Source organism: Epinephelus moara, chromosome 13, assembly GCF_006386435.1.
Source record: "Epinephelus moara isolate mb chromosome 13, YSFRI_EMoa_1.0, whole genome shotgun sequence".
Lineage (NCBI taxonomy): Eukaryota > Metazoa > Chordata > Actinopteri > Perciformes > Serranidae > Epinephelus > Epinephelus moara.
The window spans coordinates 21,478,660-21,504,184 of NC_065518.1; the positions used below are offsets into that span (position 1 = coordinate 21,478,660).

Genomic DNA, 25,525 nt, shown 5'->3' on the forward strand with positions numbered 1-25,525 from the left:
ATACTGACACTAGACGTTTGGGGGAAATCACGGCGCGGCCTGTGCCATGCCCCCAACCACTCAAGCATACACAAGAGCTCTCCTGCCTGTGGTGTGTGCTGCTGATGGATGTAACAGCACGTCAGGCAGTGAACTATTTTATCTGTCTCTAGGCAGAAACAAAAACAGGGTCTACACACACCGAAGTAATGCATCTCTCTACGGCTGCCCAACAATGAGTCAGCTGCCTACATTATGCCTGGAAACAACTTCTGAGCGAAATCAATGTTTGCGTCTCTCTCTTTCTCTCTCCCGTTCTTTTCCTCTTTTATTCCTTCAGTTTAATAGTCTGTAATAGTTACCAAGTATCATTAAGGCCAACCTCTGTGGCTTCTAACAGGGCTGTAGGCAAGCCAAGTGTTTGTTGTCGGCATTTTATTGGCTTCCAGGGAGGAGGGTTGTTGTTGTTCAGTGTAATCTTGGCACGCCAATAACAGGTTTCAATAAAAGCAGCTGCTTTCTTATGGTAGTTAAGCCGCTCTCCTCCCTCCCCCTTTTTGCAAGTGTGGTGGGTGAACTTAAACTGGAAGCTACCTGGAGAGAAGACTGGAAGTGTCTCTGTTTGTCCCAGCACATCTACCGTACCTCTGTTTCCCCTCATGTCTCCGTCTGCTCGCACATGAGATCACTTTTCTCTCATTTTTTAATTTTCCTCTGTTTTCATCTCTCTCGTGTCACTTCATGAGCAGGTTGCTGAGATTTGTAACTGGCATGCTGTGACTTCTGGTGCTGGCTGCTTTAGCTTGACCACACTGCCCCCTTTAGGGAGAAAGCTGCTATTGCAAATCATAAAGCTGGAGAGGCGAGGAGCTAGAGGTTCCTGAATATAGGAGGATATATAAGCAATAAAATTATTTATTTGGCTGGTTCATGCCATTTTACACATACACACGGAGGTGGACAAATGAGAGTGGTGCAAACTGGAGGTAATCCAATCGTATGTCTGTGTCTCGCCTTTTAGCCAGCAGCAGAGATAGTAACAGTGCCAAATCAGGTGTGGCGTTGTGACATGTTATGCGTGCAACCATCCACATGGAGATTTTAAAAGACAATAAGCCTTTAACAGCCTTTACAGCACTGCCTGATGCATAGGTTGTATGTCACATTAGAGGCAGATGCTGTTGTGTTACATGTCATGCCCGTCACGCCTCTTTCGCTTCAGGAACGACGGCATGGCACACTGGGGCGGCATTATGCCAGCATTGTTTGGTGCAGTGAGGGGCCTTTGTCGCGGCCCTATCGTGGGATCTCTGTGTAAAAAGGGCTATAGATGATGACATGGGAATATAGCATGGCTAAAGATGCAGTAAGAAAAGGGAAACGAAATCTGAAAAGAAGTGTTAAAGTAAAGAAAAAGCAGGCAGGAGACCAAATAAAATGAGAAAAAGAGGGGGCATTCAATCAGTCTGAAGTGGTGTTTGATTGGAGACAAGAAGCACATTGGGAAACGCTTGAAGACTCAGTGTAAACAGTGTGATTGATTGGAAACAGTCGTGAAAATATAATACAGCAATAACTACAAATCTGAGTGGTTACAACATTTTCCAGTAACTCTCAGGAAGAAAAAGACACGGTTGAGTTATGTCTGTTCTTGAAGTTGATCCTGATACAGTGCAATCATTTTGGACTAAATGTAAACTACTTTTGTGCTTTGTCATCCCCAACTCTTAAATAAATTAGTCATGCATGTAAAATAACATTGAAGTCTGAAAAAACAGTGTTATCTCACTTCTCTTTAGCACAAGGTGTTGTCAGAATGAAATTATCTTTCAAATAAAGAGACAGACACATCACAGGTTAAAGGTTTGAATGTATTTAAAACTCTCCCGTATTGCTTTCTTCTATACGATCTCTCATTTTTCTTGGCAGTGAAGTTTGATTTGCCACCACATTCCACAGTTAAAAGGTATAGGAGCAAGGAGAGCGAGTCCCTATGTGGCCAAAAAAGTTCCTGTCTCTCATGTAAAATTAAAAAGCACTCAGACAAACATTATTGAACCTCTACTGGAGCGTGAACGTTCCATGATGTCTGGCTGACCCTGACACAGGTTCATGTTTCCTCTCTTGGTTTCTCAAGGGTTTTGATTTTTTTTTTCTCCTCCATCAATCATCTCTTATTTTCTAACCGTCTAATCGTTATTTCAACAGGCAGAGGTGGCATATGGGTACAGAGTCCAGTATATTTAACCATGCTAGTGGTATGGCTTTATGGATGGCAATGTCAGCCTGTCCGTTAGTCCATCGCTTTGGTCCAAACTGAAATATCTCAACCATTGGATGGTTGTACAGGCGTTCATATCCCTCTTGGGATCAAGTGTTCGGGCTTAGTGCTGGCTAGCAGGATGCAGGTAGGATGCTTATATGCTAAATTACAGGAATGAACAAGGCAAACAATATACCAGCTAAACATTAGCATTTTAGCATTGCTGTGTGAAGGGGACTGCCAATTTTTCCGACTGCCCAAAATTCCAAAGCCCCATTAGTTAAAAAAAAATTATGTTTTGGCTTAATAGTTCACATTTGGTGGCACAAAAGACACTGGAAATGCAGGGACACGTTGCAGAAAAACACCTTAGTTCAGTTGCTACAATGCTATTAGGAAATGCGAAGAGTGGGTAAAAACTGGGAACGTTGGCTCAAACGCTGCTAGGAAACTGAAGCTAATTGCAGGGAGTGTGTATTTTTGGAGAAACAGGACTTCAGAGCAATGGCTGTTTGTTTTTTCTGATAATGGGCTGTCAGAGAAATGGGCTTTCAGTCCAATGGGACTTTTTTTTTTTTTTTTCTCGGACTGATGGTCCAAATTTTGGGCTGTCGAAATGGTCCTGTTGTTAGCATGTTGCCATGCTAGTGTTAGCATTTAGCTTAAAGCACCACTGTGACCACAGATCGATCTATCTATCTATCTATCTATCTATCTATCTATCTATCTATCTATCTATCTATCTATCTTCATTCACATAGATTCTGATCTGACAAGAAACCCACACTGTAATCAAATTATTTAAGCATAAAACTGATTTGCAGCAAACCACAATTACCCAGATGACAACAATTAGCTAGATGATACATATCACTGTCTTTTCAAAGCATATCACACTGGATATCAACATATGGGTTTGCGTCAAACATAAGGACTTTGTCAGTTTTGTACTGTTCCAGTAGGCAGCCGCGTGGAACACTAAAACCTTTGTTCACATTTACACATTTGCTCCATATCTACTCGCCGCTGTTTTTGAACCCTTAGTTTGAACCCTCTATCAGCCCCCTGGGAGTTGAGTGACAGCTTTTATACGCCATACCCCATGTAAGTGATATGAATTAACATGACTCATCCAGAAATGACACATCACTTTCCAAAAATTAGTTTCAGAGGCGTCCCTGTGAGTCAAAAGCAAATTTTATTTTCCTTTAATCCAAACAGCCTTCTGACATGAACACAAGTTCATTTCCATCATCTTTGGACCGCTCAGCTAATTAAGCAAAAGTCACATCTGACAGGTCCAAAGAATTCACCAGAGTCCACCAAAGTCATCACAAGTGTTGTTTTCATGGACCGTTTCACAGGCATTTACTGGTCAATCACATTGTCGAGCAGTCCTGTCGTCGCAGCCCTGAGCGGTCTGATCCCTGAGTGACAATATGTTCTGGTCACATGAAGTGTATCGGGGCTGAAAAGGTCTCTTGCTCTGCCAATTAACATTCACGAGTGCGTTGTTTCCAAGAAAAACCTCACATTGACCCGGTTCAAAATAGCAGCTTGTTGCCATTGTTGGAGCCATCTTTGGTAACAGCTGCGCCATGTTAATCCAGCACCCCATCACTTACAACGCTGTAGTCTGGCCTTTACTTGTTATCATTTGTTTCTTTCAGGATGATGGGATAAGTCTGTGTGACCATTTGAGGCTTCTGAAATGGAGACATTCAGGCTTTAAACGTCTCTATGCATGCGTCATGTAGCCAAATCACTTCACTTACTGTATGTAAAGTTTCCATGTTTGCTCATATCAACCTGGGGTGCAAAACACCCTTGGGGAGGCTTTAAGTATCCATAGGTCATGAGGCAGTCAAGGAATAATATTGGAGCAAATGCAAGAACTCAGGGCAAAGTGAGTCATCTGTTATGATCAAAATCATAATTTCTAGTAAAATAACTCAAGAAAACATAATTAATCCTGCCTTCAGTGACTTCTTTTCCCGCTCTAAATGACGCAAAATATGTGTTTGAAAGACAAACAATGAGGTTCTGCCTATACTGGCGGGGGGCATGGATTAAAACAGAGCTGAGGGGGTTTCCTTAGTCAAAGACGGTTGGGAACCAATGGCTTATATGACAGTATAATCATGGTCATATGGCTGTGACCTCCCAAAGGCATCCAGAGGTTATCCATGATTCACTCAGATAATGAGCCTCATCACTTAGGCTGTCACCCGCTCTCCTCCGAGACCCGGGCTAATATTTGCAGCCAGTAATGCATCGAGGGGTTACATGAGCGGTAATCCCATGCAACGCTGACCGGCGTGATACATTACTGTAAGCAAATGAATGACTGGATACTTATTTAGCATAATATTGAAGTGCCCTGTACGGAGTATGATCTGGAACCAGAGAAGAGAATTAAATGGCTTTAGAGTCATAAGTGCCACTTCTCACTTAGATTAAGTTAAATACACATTAACACCTTTCCCTAAAGTGCATCTTGCCTTCATTTAGACTGTTTGCTTAAGGGATCAAGGAAAAGCTACAAAAACAAGAAGGATTTTATTCTGCAGCATGACCAGGCCTTGAATTCATCATCCTTCAACATTTTAAAGGAATACTTCACCACCCAAATGACTATTTGTATATCAATTACTCACCCAGTGTTACGTTGGATTCGGTAAGAAAACTTTTTGTTTCTCGCATGTCTCCATGGTGAACGAAGAATCCAAAAAAGCTGAAAATTTCCTGACAAATTGATGTCACAGGGGTTCGTGTTTAACAACAGCAGTAACAATACAGTATCAAGACATCTGTTTACAAATCCATGTGTTTGAGAAGTACTGAACATATGACTGGGTAAATAATACATGGTAAAGGGACTGTACCTGTATAGCTTTTCTAGTCTTCCGACCAATCAAAGCCCTCTTTACACTACATGTCACATTCACCCATTCAGACACAGTCACACGCTAGTGGCAGAGGCTACCATACATGGTGCCACCTGCTACTCAGTAACCATCCACATGCACTCACACACTGATGGAACAGCTATAAGGAGCAATTGGGGTTCAGTATCTTGCCCAAAGATACTTCGACATGCAGACTGGAGGAGTCAGGGATCGAATCGCTGATCTTCCGATTAGTGGATAACCAGCCATCCCTGGACTTGGATTAAACTGCACACATTCTGAGAGTTTGTAAATGGATGGTTGGTGCAGTTTTGCAGATGTCAAATGTGGACCCCTAAAACTTTCAGTTAATTAAAATTTTTTTTTTACGTTTTTGGATTCTTCGTTCACCGTTCATGAATACAGCTTAATACGAGGTGAGTAACTGACATACAAATGGTCCTTCAGGGGTGAAGTACTCATTCAGTTTTGGTTCCTGAGTAATGACTGTCACGAAAAAATACCAACAAAGACTTGTCTATAACAATCGCACCGGATAAATCCACAAGTGGATGCACCCTGTCATATTCTGACTTTTCATATAAACTAACTTTACCTATTTGGCACGACTTCTCTTATATTCACTTATCAATCAGCGACCACTAAGGTCCATTCCCATAGGGATGAACACCTTCATGTGTTTGTGATAAATTAACTAAAATTGTTGTAAAAAACTAAATGGCAGGGATGCTGATTGAGATGACCCCTTCACTCAGTTACTGGGGCACTGACAGTTGGTTTTCAACTCATTTCAATGTGCACATGATAATAAAATAGAGTGCAGATACTCTATCTTTCACCATTGGCGTGAGATCTACAAACAAAGCTTTCAAAAGCATTGGCAGGACAGCCGTCTCTCTTTGGTCGAGATCAAATCTTTACCTATGTATACAGTATGCATTGCAGATAGCTCTTTGGTGCTGCCTTTATCATATCACATTTTTCCTCTTCTCCTCCTGCTATTTCCTGAGTTCTTTCACAGTGTCATTCAGAGGCAGTCAGGGCACAGTGCCACCTGTCCAGGTATGTGAGCTCTGCAGGGACACAGTCTCCGGTGAGAGGGGTCAGAGCCGGCACAACTGAACAGCAGAGGCTCCCGCTGAAGGCCGCAGCGTCGGCCCCACGGGCTGTAGGAAGGAAACAGATGGTTGACTTCCTGTTCCATGCTGAAGCAGCCGATCTTGAGTCTGCAAAAAAAAAAAAAAGGGAAATGAAAGCGTATTTACTTTCAGCTGCACACAGCACAAATGGCATGTTTGTGCCCACTGATTTCTCACCTGATAAACGCAGCAGGACTGTTCAGGTGGTGAAACAAAGCAGGCTCACACACAAGGGAGGACCGTCGACACACGCTTACGCATGACTGCCCCAGGGGACCCAAGTGCACCCTTAGAGTGCTTTCTGGTGGCCAAGTAGGGACGGATTTACTGCAAAAATTCTGGAGGGATTTAAAAGAAAGAAAGAAACCAAACAACAACTGAATTATTTCTCCATTATCCAAGGAATAAAAACTCACTCTTCATATTCAACTAGACTAATTTAGTAGAAGAAGCACCAGAAATACTGCAACAGGTCTACATTGCGCCAACTTTGTACCTGGTGAGCAATATATGTGTGAACCCTCTCCAGCATTCCTTCGCAGGTGAACTCTCGGGGAGTGAAAGGCTTCACCTACAAAAACACACATGCACTTTTATTCAGAGCTGCTCTTATTTAAATTCAAAAGACTACAAGGTTTGTGTCTATGTACAGTATGATTGCTTGTTCTCTGGTCACCACCTCTGTGCGTTGAATGGCTCTGACCACCTCCCGTACTTCAGTCTTGTTGGTCACATCTACAGTCCACACATGGGGTTTGCCGATGAATTTTTCAGCATAAGGGTGCTGGGAGGAGATCTGTCATCCAAAGTTATTTACTGTCGTTATGTCTTCAAATCAGTGTACAATATTTATGCTCAATTCAATGTGTAATTTTTTTCAGTTTGACCTACCTCTCTTGTGGTGGGCTTGCCTTTGTAGAAATCATTGTTGTCTGACGAGTGTGGGGGGTCAAATCGTGGCTGAAGGAAGACACAGCCCAGGGCTATTGCTTCAATGGGAGCTGGACCCTCGTAGGGGAACCCAAGACCTAAAAACACCTGAGAGAGAACCATCAGAAGGAAGACGCATTATTTTGCATCCTAATGAGGATTTTTCATAACCTAAAAACAAGGCAGGACAAGCAGGATAAGCATCCATACTGGGCTTCAATTCAGTCCGACATTATCACGCCACAAATTCTCAATAAATCTACAAATGTACTTGAGACAAACTAGATGCACTCTAAAGATTCAGATTCGCTGACTGTTATCTGACCTTGGCTCTGCGGAGAAGTCGCAGGAAGCGTTCCTGAGTCAGCAGGCCGTGGTTTCTGATGAAGCTGGGCAGATTGGAGGTGTGACCTGGAGGCTGGTAGACTGTAGCGTGGGTCTCCAGCTCTTCACTGATCACCTCAACATACTCAGATTTACCCTGATAGTTACACAAACATGCAGAAACACACAGGACTCAGAGTACCGTAAAGGAAGGTTCAGATTTTTTCAAGTGGAGATGTATAAGGAACTGATCCATAGTCAGTGTATTACATACAATAGATGGCAGTCAGCACTTCAGTGGATCTGATCTAGCCCTTTAAAACACCAAAGTCATACATTAACACAGACTACACTCTAAAAAAGAATACATTGGTTTAACTTGGAAAAAATAAGGTAACAGTTTGCATGCATCTTTTAAAGTAGTACCAACTCCATTATTGAGTAAATCCTACAAGTCTTTTATAATTTACCAAACTCAATTAGTTTGGTACAACCAACATATTTAGCTTTGATTTCAAAAAGTATTTCAATTCCATCCAACTCAAAAATATTAACCTCTTGAAAATACGTTGTCAACTGACTATAACACTTTAATGTGACAAACGTCATCTGTTATACTAAATAACTTCTGTATTTTAAGCATTATCTACTAACTTCATGAATCATTTTTTAGAGTATAAGTGATCAAGGCAGCGGTAGACAAGCAGCTCTTTGTGTTCTGCGAGGTAAAATCACTTTTTGTCAAAGGAGTCTGGTGGACTTTGATGGAAAGATGGAAATGACGGTATTAGTTCCCCAACAGACAGGGCTGATTGACGGCAAGGTAAAGCTGTGAAAATATTCTAACTATAACACTCATTCAAACTGTTAGTTTTTTTTAAGTGGGGCTTTTATAAGATGACTAAGATGGCTAAGATGTTTTGCTGCTGCCCCCATCCAAAGCAGTACATTGCTTAGCTTCCGTGGTGGTACGCCTGTCTGCTTCTCCAGTCTGACGGCATTGCAGGCCGCCATTTACTGTAGGTAATACACTGACTATGGGTAAGTATCTCATATGACCCCACTTCAAAAAATCCAAACTATCCTTTTAAGACAAGAATATACAAAAACACTAAGTTGTCTTTCTTGCTAACTTTCTACACTATACTCTTTCGGTCATTATACCTGCCACATGTAGTCCTGTTTGCCGTAGACAACCGCTATCCTGTCTTTCCTGAAGGTGTCCGGCTCCAGCTCATCCTCCCTTACCTCCTCGCTCACTGCCTCCTCACTCACAAAGCCCAGGAAGGAGTTATCAGGGGTATGGGCTAGAGACAGCAGATCACAGAACAGTTAAAATTGAGGTTACTTTTGGACAGGCATTAGTGACAGCACAGGCCAGGAATATTGTAGTTAAAGGTCCAGTGTGTGGGATGTAGTGGCATCTAGTGGTGAGGTTGCAGAACTGAAACTTGTCCCATGTGCCAAGCGTGTAGGGGAACAGCGGCAAAAAAGACAAAAAAATGCAAATGGCCCTATCTAGAGCCAGTGTTTAGTTTTTTCTATTATGGGCTACCATAGAAACAACATGGTGGACTCCATGGGAGAGAATCCATTCTGTATGTAGATTTAAACGGCTCATTTTAAGGTAACAAAAACATGATTCTTATTTTAAGGTAATTATAAACTAATGAAAGCATAGTCATGAATATTATACACCATTTCTGCCAATACATGCCCCTTAATCCTACACACTGGACCTTTAACAGTCGAGATTAAAATTCTGTGAGAGAGGAAAAACATGCTGAGCAGTATAAATCAGCTGTTAAAGGAAATGAGAACGTCTGGCTGTTTGGATAGGCAGCTGCCACCCTGCTGCCCTCCGACACACTAAAGAAGGTGTGAGAGATGAGTATTTACTTTAATAGGAATGTGCCAGCAAAAGTGTACGTGTGTGTGTGTGTGTGTGTGTGTGTGTGTGTGTGTGTGTGTGTGTGTGTGTGTGTGTGTGTGTGTGTGTGGACTTGTGTGCAAGCATCACATTGACTTCTACAACATTTGTCAGTGTGTGTGTCATTCAAGATACATGTTTAAAAGACTTGAGCCAAATCTCTCCTCATTCACCCGTACAGCAGCACTTAATTTCCTCCTGGCTCCTTTTCAGCTTCATTTGTCCTTGCTTGTCTCTTACACCTGTATAGGCTCACTTATCAGATTAGCAGAGATATGCAACAGCAGACTGATACGATCAAAATCATGCAACATGTGGGGGTGTGACGGGAAGCTGTGATGCATGAAGTTTCTTGGTTTCAGTGTTTCAGTGCCTGTATACACTTCTGCTTCATTGCTTGTCTGTTCAGTGTCCTTTAGTCAACTATCCTCCTCTTCCCCATTTCAAAACAGAAGCATAAACACCCGCCCGCTCTTTTCTCAGGCTTCTTTCTACTTCCTGTGTCTTTGTCTCTTTCTTTCTGCACCTTCCCCACCGTCAGCTAACATCCATCCCTGTCTCCCCCTCAGCAAGACAAATAAACAGTGTTAGAGGCTGAGGCGGCTCTCGGCCCGGGGCGTCCAGCTTGTCTCCATCTCCCGGCAGGGTGGGGAAGATGACAGGGAGAGGTGTTGGAATGAAAGCTCAGTCTGGGCACTGAGTTTATTTAACCTCAGCTATTAATCCTCTCACTGTGAAGACGCTTAGAGGGGTGCATGTGAAGGATCAGTGCTGCGGCAGCAAGATATAAATATGTCTGGAAATGTGTGTTGAGAAATAGGTACTGTTATTTTGAATCAATGTACTGTACTGAGTTGCCATCAGACAGTGTCACAGTTGAGTCACATGTTTGCATGATTACAGACATGTGTACACACACACACACACACACACACACACACACACACACACACACACACACACACACACACACACACACAAACACAGAGTTATGTTTCCATCCATCTCTCCCTAACTGTAACCCAAGTCTTCAGTCTACACTTAAAAGATTTACATTGTGGGGACATGTCCCCGAAAGGAAGAGAAGTCCCCACAATGTGACTGTGTAAACAGATTTATGTCCCCACAACATACACGTCCACACATACACACACACACAAATACATACACAGACTTACGGAACATGGTCATATACTGCAGAGGTTGCAGACCCCAGCTGCCCCACAGCGTTTTATATCCATGACTATGCGCATAACTCCCCAAGTTAAAGGCTGGTTCGGTGCCAAAGGAGTCCAGGATTCTGAAGCGACACCTGGAATGAATTTTTGAAAATAGCTGATCAGAAAATGTATCTTACATTGACACACAGTCGTTTTCTATTAATATATTAACAACTTATGGTGTGTAATGCTGCCTCTATCACGTGACTCTTATTTAAGGGCTTACAAGAATGTGGCTTTTTCATTTATGATAATCATTAAATAGAGGTCAGGGTTTATACATCTTTTATCTGCCATTACACAAAAGGCATTGATCCAAAGGACCATTAAATGCACTTGTAGCTCATTGCAAAATGCATAAAACTGTGCAATCTTGCAACCCACTGGCTATAAACTGACGCCAACGTAGCCTCTGTGACCAATATTTTAGGAGATCCAGTGAAGCCAGCGGATATCTGGGCCAAGACCTCCTCTACTGCGCATTATTTATGGTTCAATTAGCAACTTGGGACAGGTCCACAAATGATTTTGACTCATAAAGGCAGATATCCGCATATGAATGCCGATAAATTAGAAAAAAGCTAACTCCGCATCAAATGATAGCCGATGTGTTCCGAGATTGCATTTTGGCTGATGCATTCCACCTCTTTTGTAACTGGTCGATGTCACCTGGACTACAAATGCAAACTAAAACACTTCTGACACTAAATCGTATACTGTTGCCCACAGATTCTGCATTTATATGAATATTCCTGTTTACAGAGATTAAAAACTGTGTAAATGTAAAATATCATAGAAAATATAGGAGTGCTGGTTCGTTAAAAAACAAATTGTGGTCATACTGGTAATGCAGGAAAGCCAGTCCCATGGTGCCTTGAAGGTGAGCAAGGCCATGGTAGTCAGTGTAGATGAGGTCAAAGGTCAGGGGCCTCTGGATTGGACAACTGCCTCGCCCTGGCGCAGCACCTACCAGGCTGGACCAATCACAATAAACACACATCACACCAGCATCATTCAACATCAATCATCATATCAGTGTAATCCAAGACTAAACACCTACAAATAACTTTGTTCATATGTGTAATCAGTACTTTGCCAATAAACATTTTGTGTCAGATGAAAGTAGTGGTAGATGACAGTGGTGCCAACCTGTGGAGTTGTTGCTGTGAGGTGCTGAAGGTTAAGTTGTGGCCCAGGATTGTGAGACAGGCGCTGAGGTCGGCCCACTGGACCAGCTCCCCTAGAGGACCCCCTCTCTCCACCAGGGCTTCAAAACGCTGGCCAACACTCCCAGCCAGGGCCCCAGGATACAGCAGCACCTAGAGGAGGTGGGTGCGTTATAAAATCCAAATCCAACTTTAATGGATACTAAAAACCCTTTACAAAAACATCATAATCACACAGGGGTGTTTTTGATAACCTCTAAACATATGTTGGGGTAATATCTCGTTGTTATACCCTCATTTGGGTCGAGACTGTCCTGTTGCTGCTCTGCCTCATCCTCAGAGCAGCTTGTATCCACCGTTCAGACATCCTTTCCACTCTGGATCGGATGAAGTTTACAGCGGGACCACTGCTGTTGCTGATGACCTCATACAGTGGGCTCAGAGTTGTATGTATCTCAGCCTGTATGTATGGCGTGAAACAGAAATGATAGTAGTGTTTTAGTGGAGTAGATCATGAGCTTAATCATTCTACAGTATAGTGATAGTAGTGATACAGTGTTTGTACCTTCTGTGTATGAGAGGGAGGTTTCTGGTGCCATGGCAGCGCAGAGTGGTTTCTTCCAAGACGAGGGGGACAAAAGTCCTCTATTTGGCTAAGGTATGTCAGTATGGAGCATGTCGTACCATCCACTCCATAAAAGGCATAACAGGAGTCTGACTGCCAATGGGCCCGCAGGAACTGCCAGAGAGACGGATATTAAATCAGCCAAAATAACAAGGTGCATTTTTAGTGATATCATGCTATACTGTAATAGCCATGATTTTAAAATGTTTTTTCCATATCCAGCTCATATACTGGGAACTACATACAAACAACATTAAAGGGACAGTTCACCCCAAATCAAAAACACATAGCTTTACTATCTTACCTGTAGCGCTATTAATAAACCTAGATTTTTTTGGTGTGAGTTGCTGATTGTTGCAGATATCAACCATAGAGATGTCTGATTTCTCTCAAACCTAATGAAACTAGATGGCACTCGGCTTGTGGTGCTCAAAGTACCAAAAAATACATTTGAAAAACTCAACAGCAATGTCTTTTTCCAGAAATCATAAACAGGTTACTCAGGATAATCCACAGACCTTGTTGTGAGCAGTTTCATGCAGGAACTATTTTCTTTTGAACTACACCTATGTACAGAAACAATGTACAGGAACTGTACATCTACTCATGCTCGTGGTCGTACCAGCACAAGATGTAAACATTAATGTTGTCTTCCCTGGCAGAGCTATAACCAGCTGTAACTTGAAATCCTCTTTCCTTCAGTAGGGTGGATTGTGAAAGAACAGTGCAGTGGTACAGTTGGTGGGTGTAGTGCGGTAGAAAGAAAACAATAGCCCCTTTTACACTGCCAGATTTTCAGCGAATGTTGCGAGCATTGAGACACGCAGCTGGATTGGCGAGTTGATCCGAGGTGCCCAATTTCCAGCGCAAAGGGGTAAACATATTGGCAGAACCTTTTTGGTTTAAAAAGAACAAGGCACCCTTCCGCCGTGGGAGGGGCTGTTGATGACTTGTGGGAGGAGTTGTTGACGATGCCTCACGTGCGACCCACTGGAGGTGGACTAACAGGAAACGGCTGATAGCAGGAATGAGCAGCTAGTAGCAAGAGGGAAACACAAACCTGACAGACACTGTAAAGATGAGCCACTGGGGAGACAAGGAATTGCATGCCCTCCTTGCCCTCGCAAACAAAGAGGCCATTAACCGTCAACTTATGAGGGAATCGCAGAAGGACTGATCAGCCGCGTCATTGTTTATGTCACACGCTGAGCTACACGTTTTGTTATTTGCTCACGCTCCCCATTGCCCCGAAAAAGTCGCATTCTGTATAAACAAAAGTAGGCAGGCGGCATTTTGCTTCATTCCCCGATTTTGTTTTTATACTGCCAATGCTGAACGAAGACTGATTGGGCTTTCCTGCAAATTTGCACAATTCCTATTTAAAAAGGGCTTAGGTCACAACAAACTCCCAGTGATCCCAAACTGGTGGGTCGTGGTCCACTCTTAATGGACTGCAAGTGACTCGCCAATGTGTCAAGTTTGTAAAAACACACTTTATTTTGAAGTACAGTGATTTTCCGACACAGAGCTTTGGCTATGAAGTGCTGTTTCCTGCTGTAGAGTGAGTGACTAACGGACAGCTCTTTGACAGAGGCAGCAAACTAGCTGGACAACATGGCCAAATACAAATATGACACTGAATACATTAAACTGTGTGGACCTGGACCTAATGACCAAGGAGAAAACTGGACCCCCGGGGTTGAACGAGTTGGGAACCACTGATCTTGAGAAACCCATTATGATTTCCCGAAAGAGACATTGCTGTTGAGTTTTCCAATTTTTGGGGGGCATTTTGAACACCACAAGCTGAGTGCCAACTAGTTCCATTATACTGAAAAGAAGGCAGACTTCTCTTCAGCCGATATCTCCAACACTCAGCAACTCACACTAAAACAATCTAGACTGATTAACAGCTCTACAGGTAAGAGGAAAAATGTGTATTTTTTAATTGGGGGTGGACTGTCCCTTTAAGTTGAGTTAAGCACTTCGATACACCTAAAACAGTGCACACACAGAGCCATTAATTTCATGCTACCATATATTTCCACTTTCTCACCTCCACTTTCTCCGCACACACCGGATACGCAGGGTCCATTGGCACCTCACACCTCTCATTGGGCCCTGTGGGTAAGATATTAGCTGTCACACAGTTTTTCTTTATGTGGCCATTTTGAATGCATCATTATTCCCAAATCCTGGCTTTAGTAACAAAAAGCACATTGTGGAGTCGACTCAACGTGGGTAATGAAGAACAGTGGATAATAACTTTGATATACAACCTCTCCGCTGAAATGTTCACAATGAATAGCAGCCATCAGCACGATGTATAGTGCTGCCATGCGTGTAAGAGGCATTAGAGTAGAGGCAGTGTGTTCTCAGAGGCCCTTTCCCGTAAGCCCCCCCACCATCTCCAGCCAATGTCAATCAACTGGAATGAACACACACGCTCACACACACCTGACCCACCTGCCTCCTCAAAACATACCCTTTTACAATGCTCGCCCCGGCCAAAATACACAGTCCTTAACTATGTAAAACAACACAGTAAAAAGGAAAAGAGAGGGAAAAAAAGATAAGAAAACCAGAAGTGTGAAAGCCTAAAAACAGTGATACGCTATAGGAGCATGGCAAAAAAGAAAAAAGTGCTCCCTCTGCAAAAACATGAGTATGAGTAGACAAGTTGGTGAAAGGACTCCTGGGTAATTCAGTCGTATTTTATGAGTGTGAGGTAATGTGAGAGGAGGAGGGTAAGGGGCGAACAGGCTGGTGATGGGGAAGTGTGTGTTTGTGTGCATGCGGGTGGCATGTGCGTACATACTGCATAATTGTGCATGTCGACAAGTGTGTACCATTGCATACGCACGGTATGGTGTCTGTGTGGCCTGTGCTTTATGAATTCCCTTTTTCAAGAAAGGAGGCAGCCACTCATCCCCACTGCCCACACACATACACACACACACACACACACACACACACACAGCCCCTCGCGTGCCAACCAGGGTGCATAACCCGACTCTCACCTGACACCTCTCAGGAGGGTCGTAGCGTAGATGTAAACTTTTTTTCCGCTCCCCACAACCAGTTGATCGACACTGGCTCTGTGGGACTTGTTAAACTTCTATTCAAGGACTTCATCCCCCATAACCACCTGCACCCACTGCCCTTTAACCCCCCCATTCACACCCTCCATTATCACAGCTTGTTAATTTCACTGTGTGGTTAACCTCTATTGAGGCTATGAACCGTGCATTTGGCTCGGAGTATCACGCTACCACTGCAGTAAACCACAGAGAAGCTTGCAATTATTGAAGCTGGCAACATGCAGGGAGGGGAGAGTGTATTTATTTGGTGTAGCCAGAATGTTAGAGCATGTTATAACTGGAACAAACCCTAAAATCTCTGTTTTAGCTTGGACAATGGGCTGCTTTAAGCAAAGTGCATCGTAAAATTACAGCAAGACTAGGCAAGATTTGTATGTGATAGCCCAATACACCTGTCTTTTCAGTCTAAAACGGAGTGTGGGGTCTCAGCCAGGCTAATTTAGACCCCATAGATCAGTGATACTAGGGTGCCGGGTGGCCCACCGACAATTTTCTAACTCACAGTAAAAATAAACACCCACACTGGGATTTTTTTTGTACTTTGATTATAAAGAAGGTCCCAAAGAGCATAAAAAGCATCAAAACAGAGCTTGTTTATCCAAAAAAAAAAAGTGCCAGGAGAGGATCCACCGGACCCCCCAACAGAAGCAAAGCCTCAAATGTCGCAGGCCACACTTTGAGCAAAAATGTCATATGTAACACATAGCATTGTGCATACGATGTGTGCAGTTTTGATGATATCATGTCATAAATTCAGACTTTTCAGATTTAAAAACACTTCGAAACAACTCTAAAATCTTTAAAAATGTATATCATTATCAAGAAGGTAAAAACAAAAGGTATGTGTTTATTAAGAGACAGATAAGATGATTTAAGATAAGTTAAGACAAGACGAAACAAGATGAGACTTTATCAGTCCCACACTGGGGGTGGTCACAAACATGAAGGTCTGGGCTGAGCTTTACCTGTGTGTAATCCGAGGTGATCATGTGGAGACGGTGTGTGAGACTGATGGTGATGGTGTTGATGACGGCTGAGCTGGTCAAGCCTCTGAGACACTCTCTTCAACTCCCTCTCCACCAAACGGGCTAAGCCTTGCTGGTCCTGTCTAAAGCTGGAGAACAAGCGCATATGTATCCATACTATATGAACAAATACAATAAGCTATATTCTGTTTGTATGTTAAGACGAGAGATGTTGTTGAATACCTCTGTAGTAACAGACTGAGATCATCTTTGGTCAGCTGAGTTACATCTCTCTCTCTGCTCAGCCTCTGCACCTGAGTGTTCAAAGCCTCCAAGCGGAGAGCCAGCCTGCGAAAGCCAGGACCACGCTGACCTGTGACATAAAGTAAATACAACATGGCATGTCGTGTATGTACAGTATCATATGCTACCCCCTATCACAATGTTTAAGTAGTAATACTGTGTGTTATGTCATGGGAAATCTTGTTCTGTGTATCATGAAACAGCAGGGTTATGTAATGCTATTTTCTTAACCTGATCTACTGCAAACAAAGCAGCAGTTAGGGCTAAGTGTATTTTCCATGTTTTATGACAGATAAAGATGTTATACTTTCTGATAACATAATATTTCTGATTGTAACTAGAGCTTTGTGGTTTCAAGGACGGCTCACACACACACAAACTGGCACATACACTCATATATATACAGGCATACTGTATGTATATGTTTTGTTTCCTCAGACACCTTCATTGTTGAATGTAGTGTTAAGCTCAAATTGCTGACCTCAAGTTATTCACAAACAGCATATTTACATACATGTGCTGTGCATTCATTAACCCAGTGCTTCCCAACCTTTTTGGCTTGTGACCCCTTAAAATAATGCAACATCTCTTTGCAACCTCTTGTCACAGGGAATGAGCTTGATGCAGAAATTAGGAGTCAGCAGTTTGGTTTTTCCTAGTTTTTAGAGGCCTAAAGAGATGAAAATGTCCAATATTTTAGAAGGGAAAAAACAACAAATTGAGCATAGTGTTAGTTCAGGCAGGACACAATGTCAAGCTCAGCTTACATCCCAGCTACATCAGTTGATCTCAAACAGCCCAATCAACTCATGGAGCAGCTGGTTGATGGAAGGGAGTCAGCTGATAGATCACATGATTCCTTTCTACCCAACCAATTACCCTATTTAAACTGCTCTGGCCTGCCTACTGTTGCTGCTTCCTCTGCAAGCTGCGTTGCAACCCGCCTTCACCCCAGCTTCTCCTTTTCATGCTGTGTCTGACTTATCAGTGTCATTTCTGTTTGTCATTGATGCTGCTCTGTTCTGTTCCCGGGGGGCCTTTGCTGCTGCTCTCCCTGCCATAGGCTTTTCATGTAGCCACATGGAAGGGCAGGGAGGTTTGCTCTCTCTGCCTTGGGCTTTCCTTGTTTGCACATGGAAGGGCAGAGAGGTTTGCTCTCTCTGCCTTAGGGATTTCCACGTATGCGCATGAAAGGGCAGATTGGTGTGCTCTCTCTACCTTAAGGCTTTCCACACAGGCGTATGGAAGGGCACAGATGTGTGCTCTCTCTGCCTTAAGCTTTCCATGAAGGCATGTGGAGGGGAGGTGTGCTCTCGCCACCTTAGGCTTTTCATCTAGGCATATGGAAGGGCAGAGAGGTGTGCTCTCTCCACCTTAGGCTTTCTGGATAGGCCTAGGAAAGGCAGAGAGGCCCCAGAACAGAATGATACCACCAAATATAATACTGCAAATGGAAATAAAGTTTTCTTTTACTAAAGTGGTCCTGACTGAATTTTAAATGAATGAAACATAATCTTGTGTGATAGAAATATGTATTTTTTTTAGTTCATATTTCTTTAATCACATTTTAACACCTAAGATTTATCTTGGAGACCCCGAGGGAGTCCTGACCCCCAGTTTGGAAACCACTGCCTTAACCAGTTATAAAGTGTCTTCAAAGAAGACACCCACACCGAAAAACATGCATTTTGCATTTAAGGCCATAAAATGTGGGTTACAGTGTCTATATGTTATTACTGTTTTTAACAAACTACAGTACCTCTTGTTTTTGTTCTGAAAGGTCGACCAGTGTAAAGTGTTTGACTGATCTGAAGTAGCGGTGTTCACAGTTAAGCTCTCTGCTAGCTACATAGCTAGTTGACAGGAATTCGACTGTAGTTACCAAACATGCCATAACTCAGTGGTTCATAAACTGTGGGGCATGCCTCCTTAGGGGGCGTAGAGTCAGGTGAGGCATGGATAACCAGGGCTTCTGAAGAGGGGCATGGCAGAAAAAGTTTGAGAACCACTGCTATAACCGTAAAAACATCGACTTTGTGTTTTAAAAGCCTGCTGGAGGAGCTTAAATGAGCCATTTGAGATGGCAGATCAAAGCTGTCTTGATTGAAATATTTCTATGAAGCATGTGTTGGCACTGTATGAAAAATATTAAGTGTTATAGTGGGGGCCTCAGGATGGTTGGAAACAGTTGTTGGGAAAGACAAGTTACGCTGTGTTTTTTCTACTTGGTGAGGCGGGGGGAGGCTGGTGGAGTTAGGGTTGATCTGAGGTCAGAGTAAGGATCTCCTTGGGGACAGAGCTTTGACCTCTGATTAAATGTGAAATCCACCAGACTGATGATGTCATTTCACCTGTATTTGTTCAGCTGACTGTCAGCATATCACTACTTACATGCCCAGGGGCCCTTTGGGCAGATGCAATGACAGATGAATGGGAGAGAAGAGGTGTGATCCTGTAACATCTTAATGCCAGTTGTATGACATAACTACTATAACATATAAGTGTGACAAAACAGTTTAAACACTAAAGGTGTGTTTGTGCAGCTAATACAATAATGTGTGTGGGTACATGTGTGCAACCCTTACTTACTTGTCATATGACAAGTAAAACTAGAGTTACTGCTTTGCGGCCGTAACTCTCCGCAAATACCTCACTTACAGTTTACATCCATGTCTGTGAAAACATGAATGCTTTACACACATCTTTCCCCTGGCAGCACAGAAGATCTACACAGTCAGCACAGTTTCAAGGTGGGCACCAAGATTCAGTGTCTGACCAAATGTCTCCCCTTCTGTTCCTGATATAACATTGAGTAATGGTCAGAAAAGTGTTTTTGCAGAACATTATGATGTCACAGTGAAGTTGATCTTTGACCTTTTGGATATAAAACATCATCACTTCATCATTTTATCCTATTAGACATTTGTGTTAAGTTTTGTCATAATTAGCGTACTAACTCTTGAGTTATGGCCAAAAACATGTTTTGTGAGGTCACAGTGACCTTGAGCTTTGACCTTTGGCCACCAAATTCAGTCAGTCAGTTAATTCTTGAGTCCAAATGGATGTTTGTACCGAATTGGAGAGAACTCTATTGAGGTCTTGCTGAGATATTGCGTTCATGAGAGTGAAATGGATGCAAGGTCACAGTGACCTTGACCTTTGATTACCTAAATCTCATTGGTTCATCGTTGAGTCCAAGTGAAAGTTTGTGCCAAATTCAAAGAAATTTCCTTGAGGTATTCTTAAGGTATCATGTTCACAAGAACGAGACAAGGCAAGATCACCCTGACCTTAACCTTTGAGCTATGACCACAAAAATCTAACCAGTTCATCCTTGAGTCCAAGTGAATGTTTGTGTCAAATTTGGAGAGACAGAAAGTGAGCAGTACAAAGCTCTTTATTATGTGTTTTTAAAGAACAACAATGTGTTTCAAAAAAATAAAAGCAACCCACTGATACAAACTTCCTGTCTGCCGCAGCCAGGGTTGAATTTAAGTTTGGATACGACATCAACTGACTTGGTCAGACGGATAATTTTTCAAAGTGGCTGATCGAAGCTAAGCCTCTAAATTTGAGCTGGACTAATTGTGCACGCTGACCAACAGCTTCCCCCATGTGGCATATTTTCCAACACAACCGTTGACCATGGCTGGTTGGCTCTTTGTACACAACTCGTGGTGGGTCTCTCAAAGCACGGACCAGTTGTGGGCCTGTGGCTGGCTGAGATGCACCAGTGGTTTTTACTCTCTGCTAAAGATAAATTTCCTTGAATTTGAGAAGAAACGAATCAGGATGTTTAGATAAAAAGTCCTCGTATGTGATTACATTTTGAATCGGATTGATCTTATCAGAGTCTTTTACAAAACAATGTGGTCTTGGTATGCCTTGAATTAAATCTGTGCGTCTGTTTTTTAACCCTCGTGAGATGGTTACATTGACTAACTGTGCAGCATCTGTATGAGATTATATTTTTTATCTAAATTGATCTGATTGAAAATTAAACCAATATCAGAATGATACAAACAAAATGGTAAAATTAAGATCCCTAACAAAAACAACAAATTGAACATTAAGTAGAGAACCATTTAAAACAGAGCCGAGTGGAGCTTGCTGAGCCTGGGGTAGACACGGCACCAGAATATGCTAATTTATTCCTTGGGTGCAAAAGAAAGAACGCTGATTTTACAGAAACACATACACACTCTGGAGGAGAATGTTGACAACATTTGTCTCTTCCTTGTAAACCAGGAAAAAAGCTTTTGCCCAAACAACTTTGTCTCCTGCCCCCTTAAATACAGTTTAGGCAGACAATTGAGTGGAGCACGGGTATCTTGGCCGCAAACCCACAACTGTCAGAAACATGGGAGGACCCACCGCGAATTGTGTACAAAGCTTCATCTGACACTGGGAAGACAGTCAGATCAGGTTCTATCCCCTGGAGTAATGCTGCTCTATTTCCACAATAAGCACTTGGTGTTAAGACATCACATCTGAATGAGATTATAATTTTATGATGTGCTTATTATACGTTATTCATAATCAGTGCTGCTCAAACACCATGTTTGTCTAGGAACACATGGATGTTTCATGTTTTACTATTAAAAAGGTTAAGGCTTCTGTTTTTTAACTGTCCACTTCTAAACTAAGCTGTGTGTGTATGTTACCTTGTTCCTCAGGTGACCTGCCAGCAGGTTCATCCCTGGTCATCTCAATCGGCACCCAGAGGCTCTGTAGCAGCAGGGTGGATAAAGACAGGCACAGACAGAGCACCAGGCAACAACTAGAGGGCACAATACACAGAGAAACCTCTTGAAATGCTACAGCAAACAGAGAACATCCAACTCAAGAATCCCATGACACCACCTGTTGAATGTGATTATTTCAAACTGGATGTCATTGAACACTGTTTATATGCAGATTTCATAACAGAATCGATTTCAGTTTTTTCATGTAACTGAACTGTGTCAGCGTTAAGGTCGGTTTTGATTAAGTTTATTCATTCATCTTGCCTGGACTGGCAGAAACTAAGTTTTAAGAGTTTATCCATTATTTCAACAGTTTGATGCATATACCAACTTTAAGATAACCACTGTAAGCAATTCATTAGGTTACTTTAAGATAATAACTTTTAGGATTTATCCACATATTTAAGCTAACAGTGTCAAGAAATGATCCCTTACTTTAAGCTAACAGTGTCAAGAAATTATCCTTTACTTTAAACTGACAATTTCACCATCCATTGACCTAAATCCATTACTTTAAGATAACCATTTCAACCACTACTCATTATTTTAACTATTTTTAGGGTATATGCATTAATTTAAGCTAATAGTGTCAATAATTTATCATTACTTTATGCTTACAATTTCAAGGACACTTGGATCACTTGGGGCTAACAATTTCTAGCATTTACCCATTGCGGTTAGCTAGCAATTTCAAATGCTTATCCATTAATTTCAAGCAATTATCCATTACTTTAACAGTTTCAAGCATATAGGCCTACCTAGTTTAAGCTAACCACTTCAAGCATTCATTCATTAGGCTACTTTGAGATAACATTTTTAGGATTTATCCATTAGGCCTAATTTAAGCTAGCTGTGTGAAGAAACCCTTACTTGAAGCTAACATTTTCAAGCAATTATCCATTACTTTAAGCTAACAATGTCAAGCATTTATACCTACTTTAAAATGACCATTTCAAGCACTTATCCATTACTTTATGAAAACAATTTTTAGGATGTATGCATTAATTTAAGCTAACAGTGTCAAGAATGTATCAGTACTTTATGCTAACAATTTCAAAGATATATCAGTTAACGTTACTTGTAGGGGGAACTGCCCATTGGTCCGACAGCCCATTGTTCCGACCATATTAAACCCATTGTTCCGAAGTCCGTTCCGAAATCATCATGATGCCCTGTGGTTAAGGTCTGGTTAGGTTTAGGCACAAAAACCACTTGGTTAGGGTTAGGAAAAGATCATGGTGTGGGTTAAAATGAAAAAGAAAGTGGCAAACACATAAGCTGTGAGCCTGCTTCGCCTCAAGCCTTTCCCAGCTGACCCAGCTGGTCGCGGCGCACCATCAAGGTAGAAATACCCCCTTCCGGGAGCCGTTCAGCACCGCGGACAGTCGGACTAATGGGATGTCGGACCAATGGGCCGTCGGACCAATGACATGGACCCACTTGTAGGCTAGCTAACAATTTCGAGCACTTATACCTTAAATTACTTTAAAGTGACAATTTCAAGCATTCATCCATTGGACTACTTTTAGCTAAGAATTTTAAGTGTTTATCCATTAATTTAAAGCAATTATCCCTTACTTTAAGCTAACAGTGTTATACCTTCTTTAAGATAACAATTTAAGCACTTATTCATTACTTTAGGATTATACTTTTTAGGATTTATGCATTAATTTAAGCTTACAGCATCAAGAATTAGCTTTATGCTAACAATTTCAAGGACATATCATTTAGCCTAGTTGGCGCTAACAATTTCAAGCATATATTACTTCAACAATTTCAAGCATTTATCCATTACTTTTAGCTAGTAATTTCATGTGCTAGTAACCACTTCAAGCATTTATTCATTAGGGTACTTTGAGATAACAATTTTTAGGATTTATCCATTGATTTAAGCTAGCCGTGTGAAGAAATGATCCCTAACTTTAAGCTTTAAACCATTTCAAGCATTTATCCATGACTTGGAGCTAACATCAGTTTCAAGCATTTATACTTTAAGCCAACCATTTTTAGTAATTATGCATTAATTCAAGCTATCGGTGTCAAGATATTATCACTTTGAGCTAACAATTTCGAGCATTTATCTGTTATTGTTAGCTAAGGTTAGACTTCCCTGTTAGCTTACTAACTAGGTTTACTAGTGCTAGTTTTAGCGGTAAAAAACAAAAAACAAAATCAAATTTCTCAAACAAGTTGAGCTACAATCTTTGCACATGCCCAGTTTTGTGCATGATATTTTTTAATAAGCACAGACACAGAGGTAGGCTATAAGGTACAGTAACATCTCCAGATATGTCATCGGTGTATTTTCTTTGTAAGTATATTGGCCATATATGGAACATGACATAAAATACCACCTTTTAACAATTTGTGTCATAACCAGCCAGTTAAATCCCCTTTTAACTTCATATATTTGATTTTAAGAGCAGATTTGACGCAATAAAAACGTACAGCCTGACTTTGTCTTTCGTCAAATACACAGAGAATGTGAAGAACTAAACTGTTCCATGACTTCACGTGAGGACCCTGGTGTGTCAAAACAAATATCTGAAGCGTGATGTGCGATTATAGCACGTGTCTGCTCACTGCTCACATGGGCTCCAAGCGTCAGTATAACTGGGGCAGAGAGAGCAGTCACTTTGGTCTCACTTTCATCAGGCCAGTAAACCCACAAACCCTTACCCAAAGAAACACAGCGTAGCCAAGCACAAACAGTTTCAAGGCTCTCCCACTGCCTATAAAGCTCCAGATTCTGATCCAAACAAATTATTTCCATTTCATTCTATCAATCTGTGTTTCATCAAAGTTGTCAAAGCACTCATCGCGACGTCACATGTCTTTGAATTAGGGTTTATACGGTATGGAAAAGTAGCAGAGCTGTAAATCATGTGAAAACAGGTTACTTTGTGATGGCCTGATAGCTACTGTTGGTGATGTCACATGCTGGGGATATCCAGCTCCATGTAAAGGGAAGATGTGATTATGAATATAATCAGTTACACATTAGTCACTGTGAGGTGGACCTCAGACATCAGCTGTCAAAATGAGAATGAATGAGCTAAGTAAGTAAAGCAAAAGGTAATTATGGACTGTTGCTACTGTACAGCTTTGCTACTTCCTGTCCACTGATTAGCCACTGATCTAATGATGATGAGGCTTACCTGCGTGGCCGCAGTGCAACATGCATGGCCTGCTGTTTACAGGATGCTGTATCTCACTGTCAAAACAAGCACATTGCAAATCCCAGTAAGTAATAAATGTATAGTCATGACTTGGGCAGAGAAAAACATAATTCATACACTATTTCCACTCATATTCTGGATAAAGCTTTAAATGTCCATTGTGGTTTCTTTATATTGCAAATGAACGGTCACACTTTCCACATGAATTGCATCAATAACGTCTGCAGGCATAAATAGATTATCAAAGTAATGCTGTTGCCAGCATGACTGGCCATGAAAGCCGTTTAAGCCTGCGGTCTCTCTGCAAGTGTGTTGAACATGTTCATTACACTGACAGAAATACTGAACCTAAACAAAACCAAACTGCTGCTGTGTGACAATGTGAGACAGATACAGAGATGTCAGCGGCTCAGCGTAAAAGACAAACCTGCACAACCACACACACAAACACACACACACATCCTCACCTCCTCGGGTCTCCGTCTTAACCCACTGGCAACCATCGGGCCTGTTTTCAAAACACACAAACTTAAAAAAAAAAAGGAAATAAAGTTTGGACTGGGAAGTAGCCTATCTCGCCTCCTTTTTTGTTTCTTTTCGCTTTCTTTCCCTCCTTCTCTGGCCGTGTCTTTTCTCTGTCCCAGGGCCTATGGGTAGGCATCCTGCGGTTGTCAAGGTAACCTGACTCCCCTTTAAAGAAAACAATACCCAGAGTGCTGCTTAGGCCTTTCACGGATACAATGGAGC

At 42.0% G+C, this 25,525-nt stretch overlaps 1 protein-coding gene across 1 annotated transcript; it reads right to left on the reverse strand.

Moving 5' to 3' along the window:
• Positions 1-1,907: 1,907 nt before the first annotated feature.
• Positions 1,908-25,418, reverse strand: LOC126400282 (alpha-1,6-mannosylglycoprotein 6-beta-N-acetylglucosaminyltransferase B-like). Its single transcript, XM_050060842.1, has 18 exons — positions 25,246-25,418; positions 24,758-24,813; positions 21,519-21,634; positions 16,795-16,924; positions 16,552-16,700; positions 14,542-14,606; positions 12,426-12,599; positions 12,153-12,320; positions 11,844-12,013; positions 11,537-11,668; positions 10,653-10,786; positions 8,709-8,851; positions 7,546-7,701; positions 7,182-7,328; positions 6,970-7,086; positions 6,787-6,861; positions 6,468-6,628; positions 1,908-6,377 (listed from the first exon to the last, which is right to left on the reverse strand). The coding sequence occupies exons 2-18, from the start codon at positions 24,781-24,783 to the stop codon at positions 6,179-6,181; spliced, it is 2,262 nt and encodes a 753-aa protein (XP_049916799.1). The 5' UTR covers positions 24,784-24,813; positions 25,246-25,418; the 3' UTR covers positions 1,908-6,178.
• Positions 25,419-25,525: the final 107 nt, after the last annotated feature.

Excerpts from the sequence above, each read along its gene's own strand:
- LOC126400282 (XM_050060842.1), bottom strand. The coding sequence starts at position 24,783 with ATGCATGTTGCACTGCGGCCACGCAG. Across the intron at positions 12,321-12,425 it reads CTCCCTCTCATACACAGAAG|GCTGAGATACATACAACTCT; the intron begins GTACAAACACTG and ends CCATACATACAG. Across the intron at positions 7,087-7,181 it reads GCAAGCCCACCACAAGAGAG|ATCTCCTCCCAGCACCCTTA; the intron begins GTAGGTCAAACT and ends TTTGGATGACAG.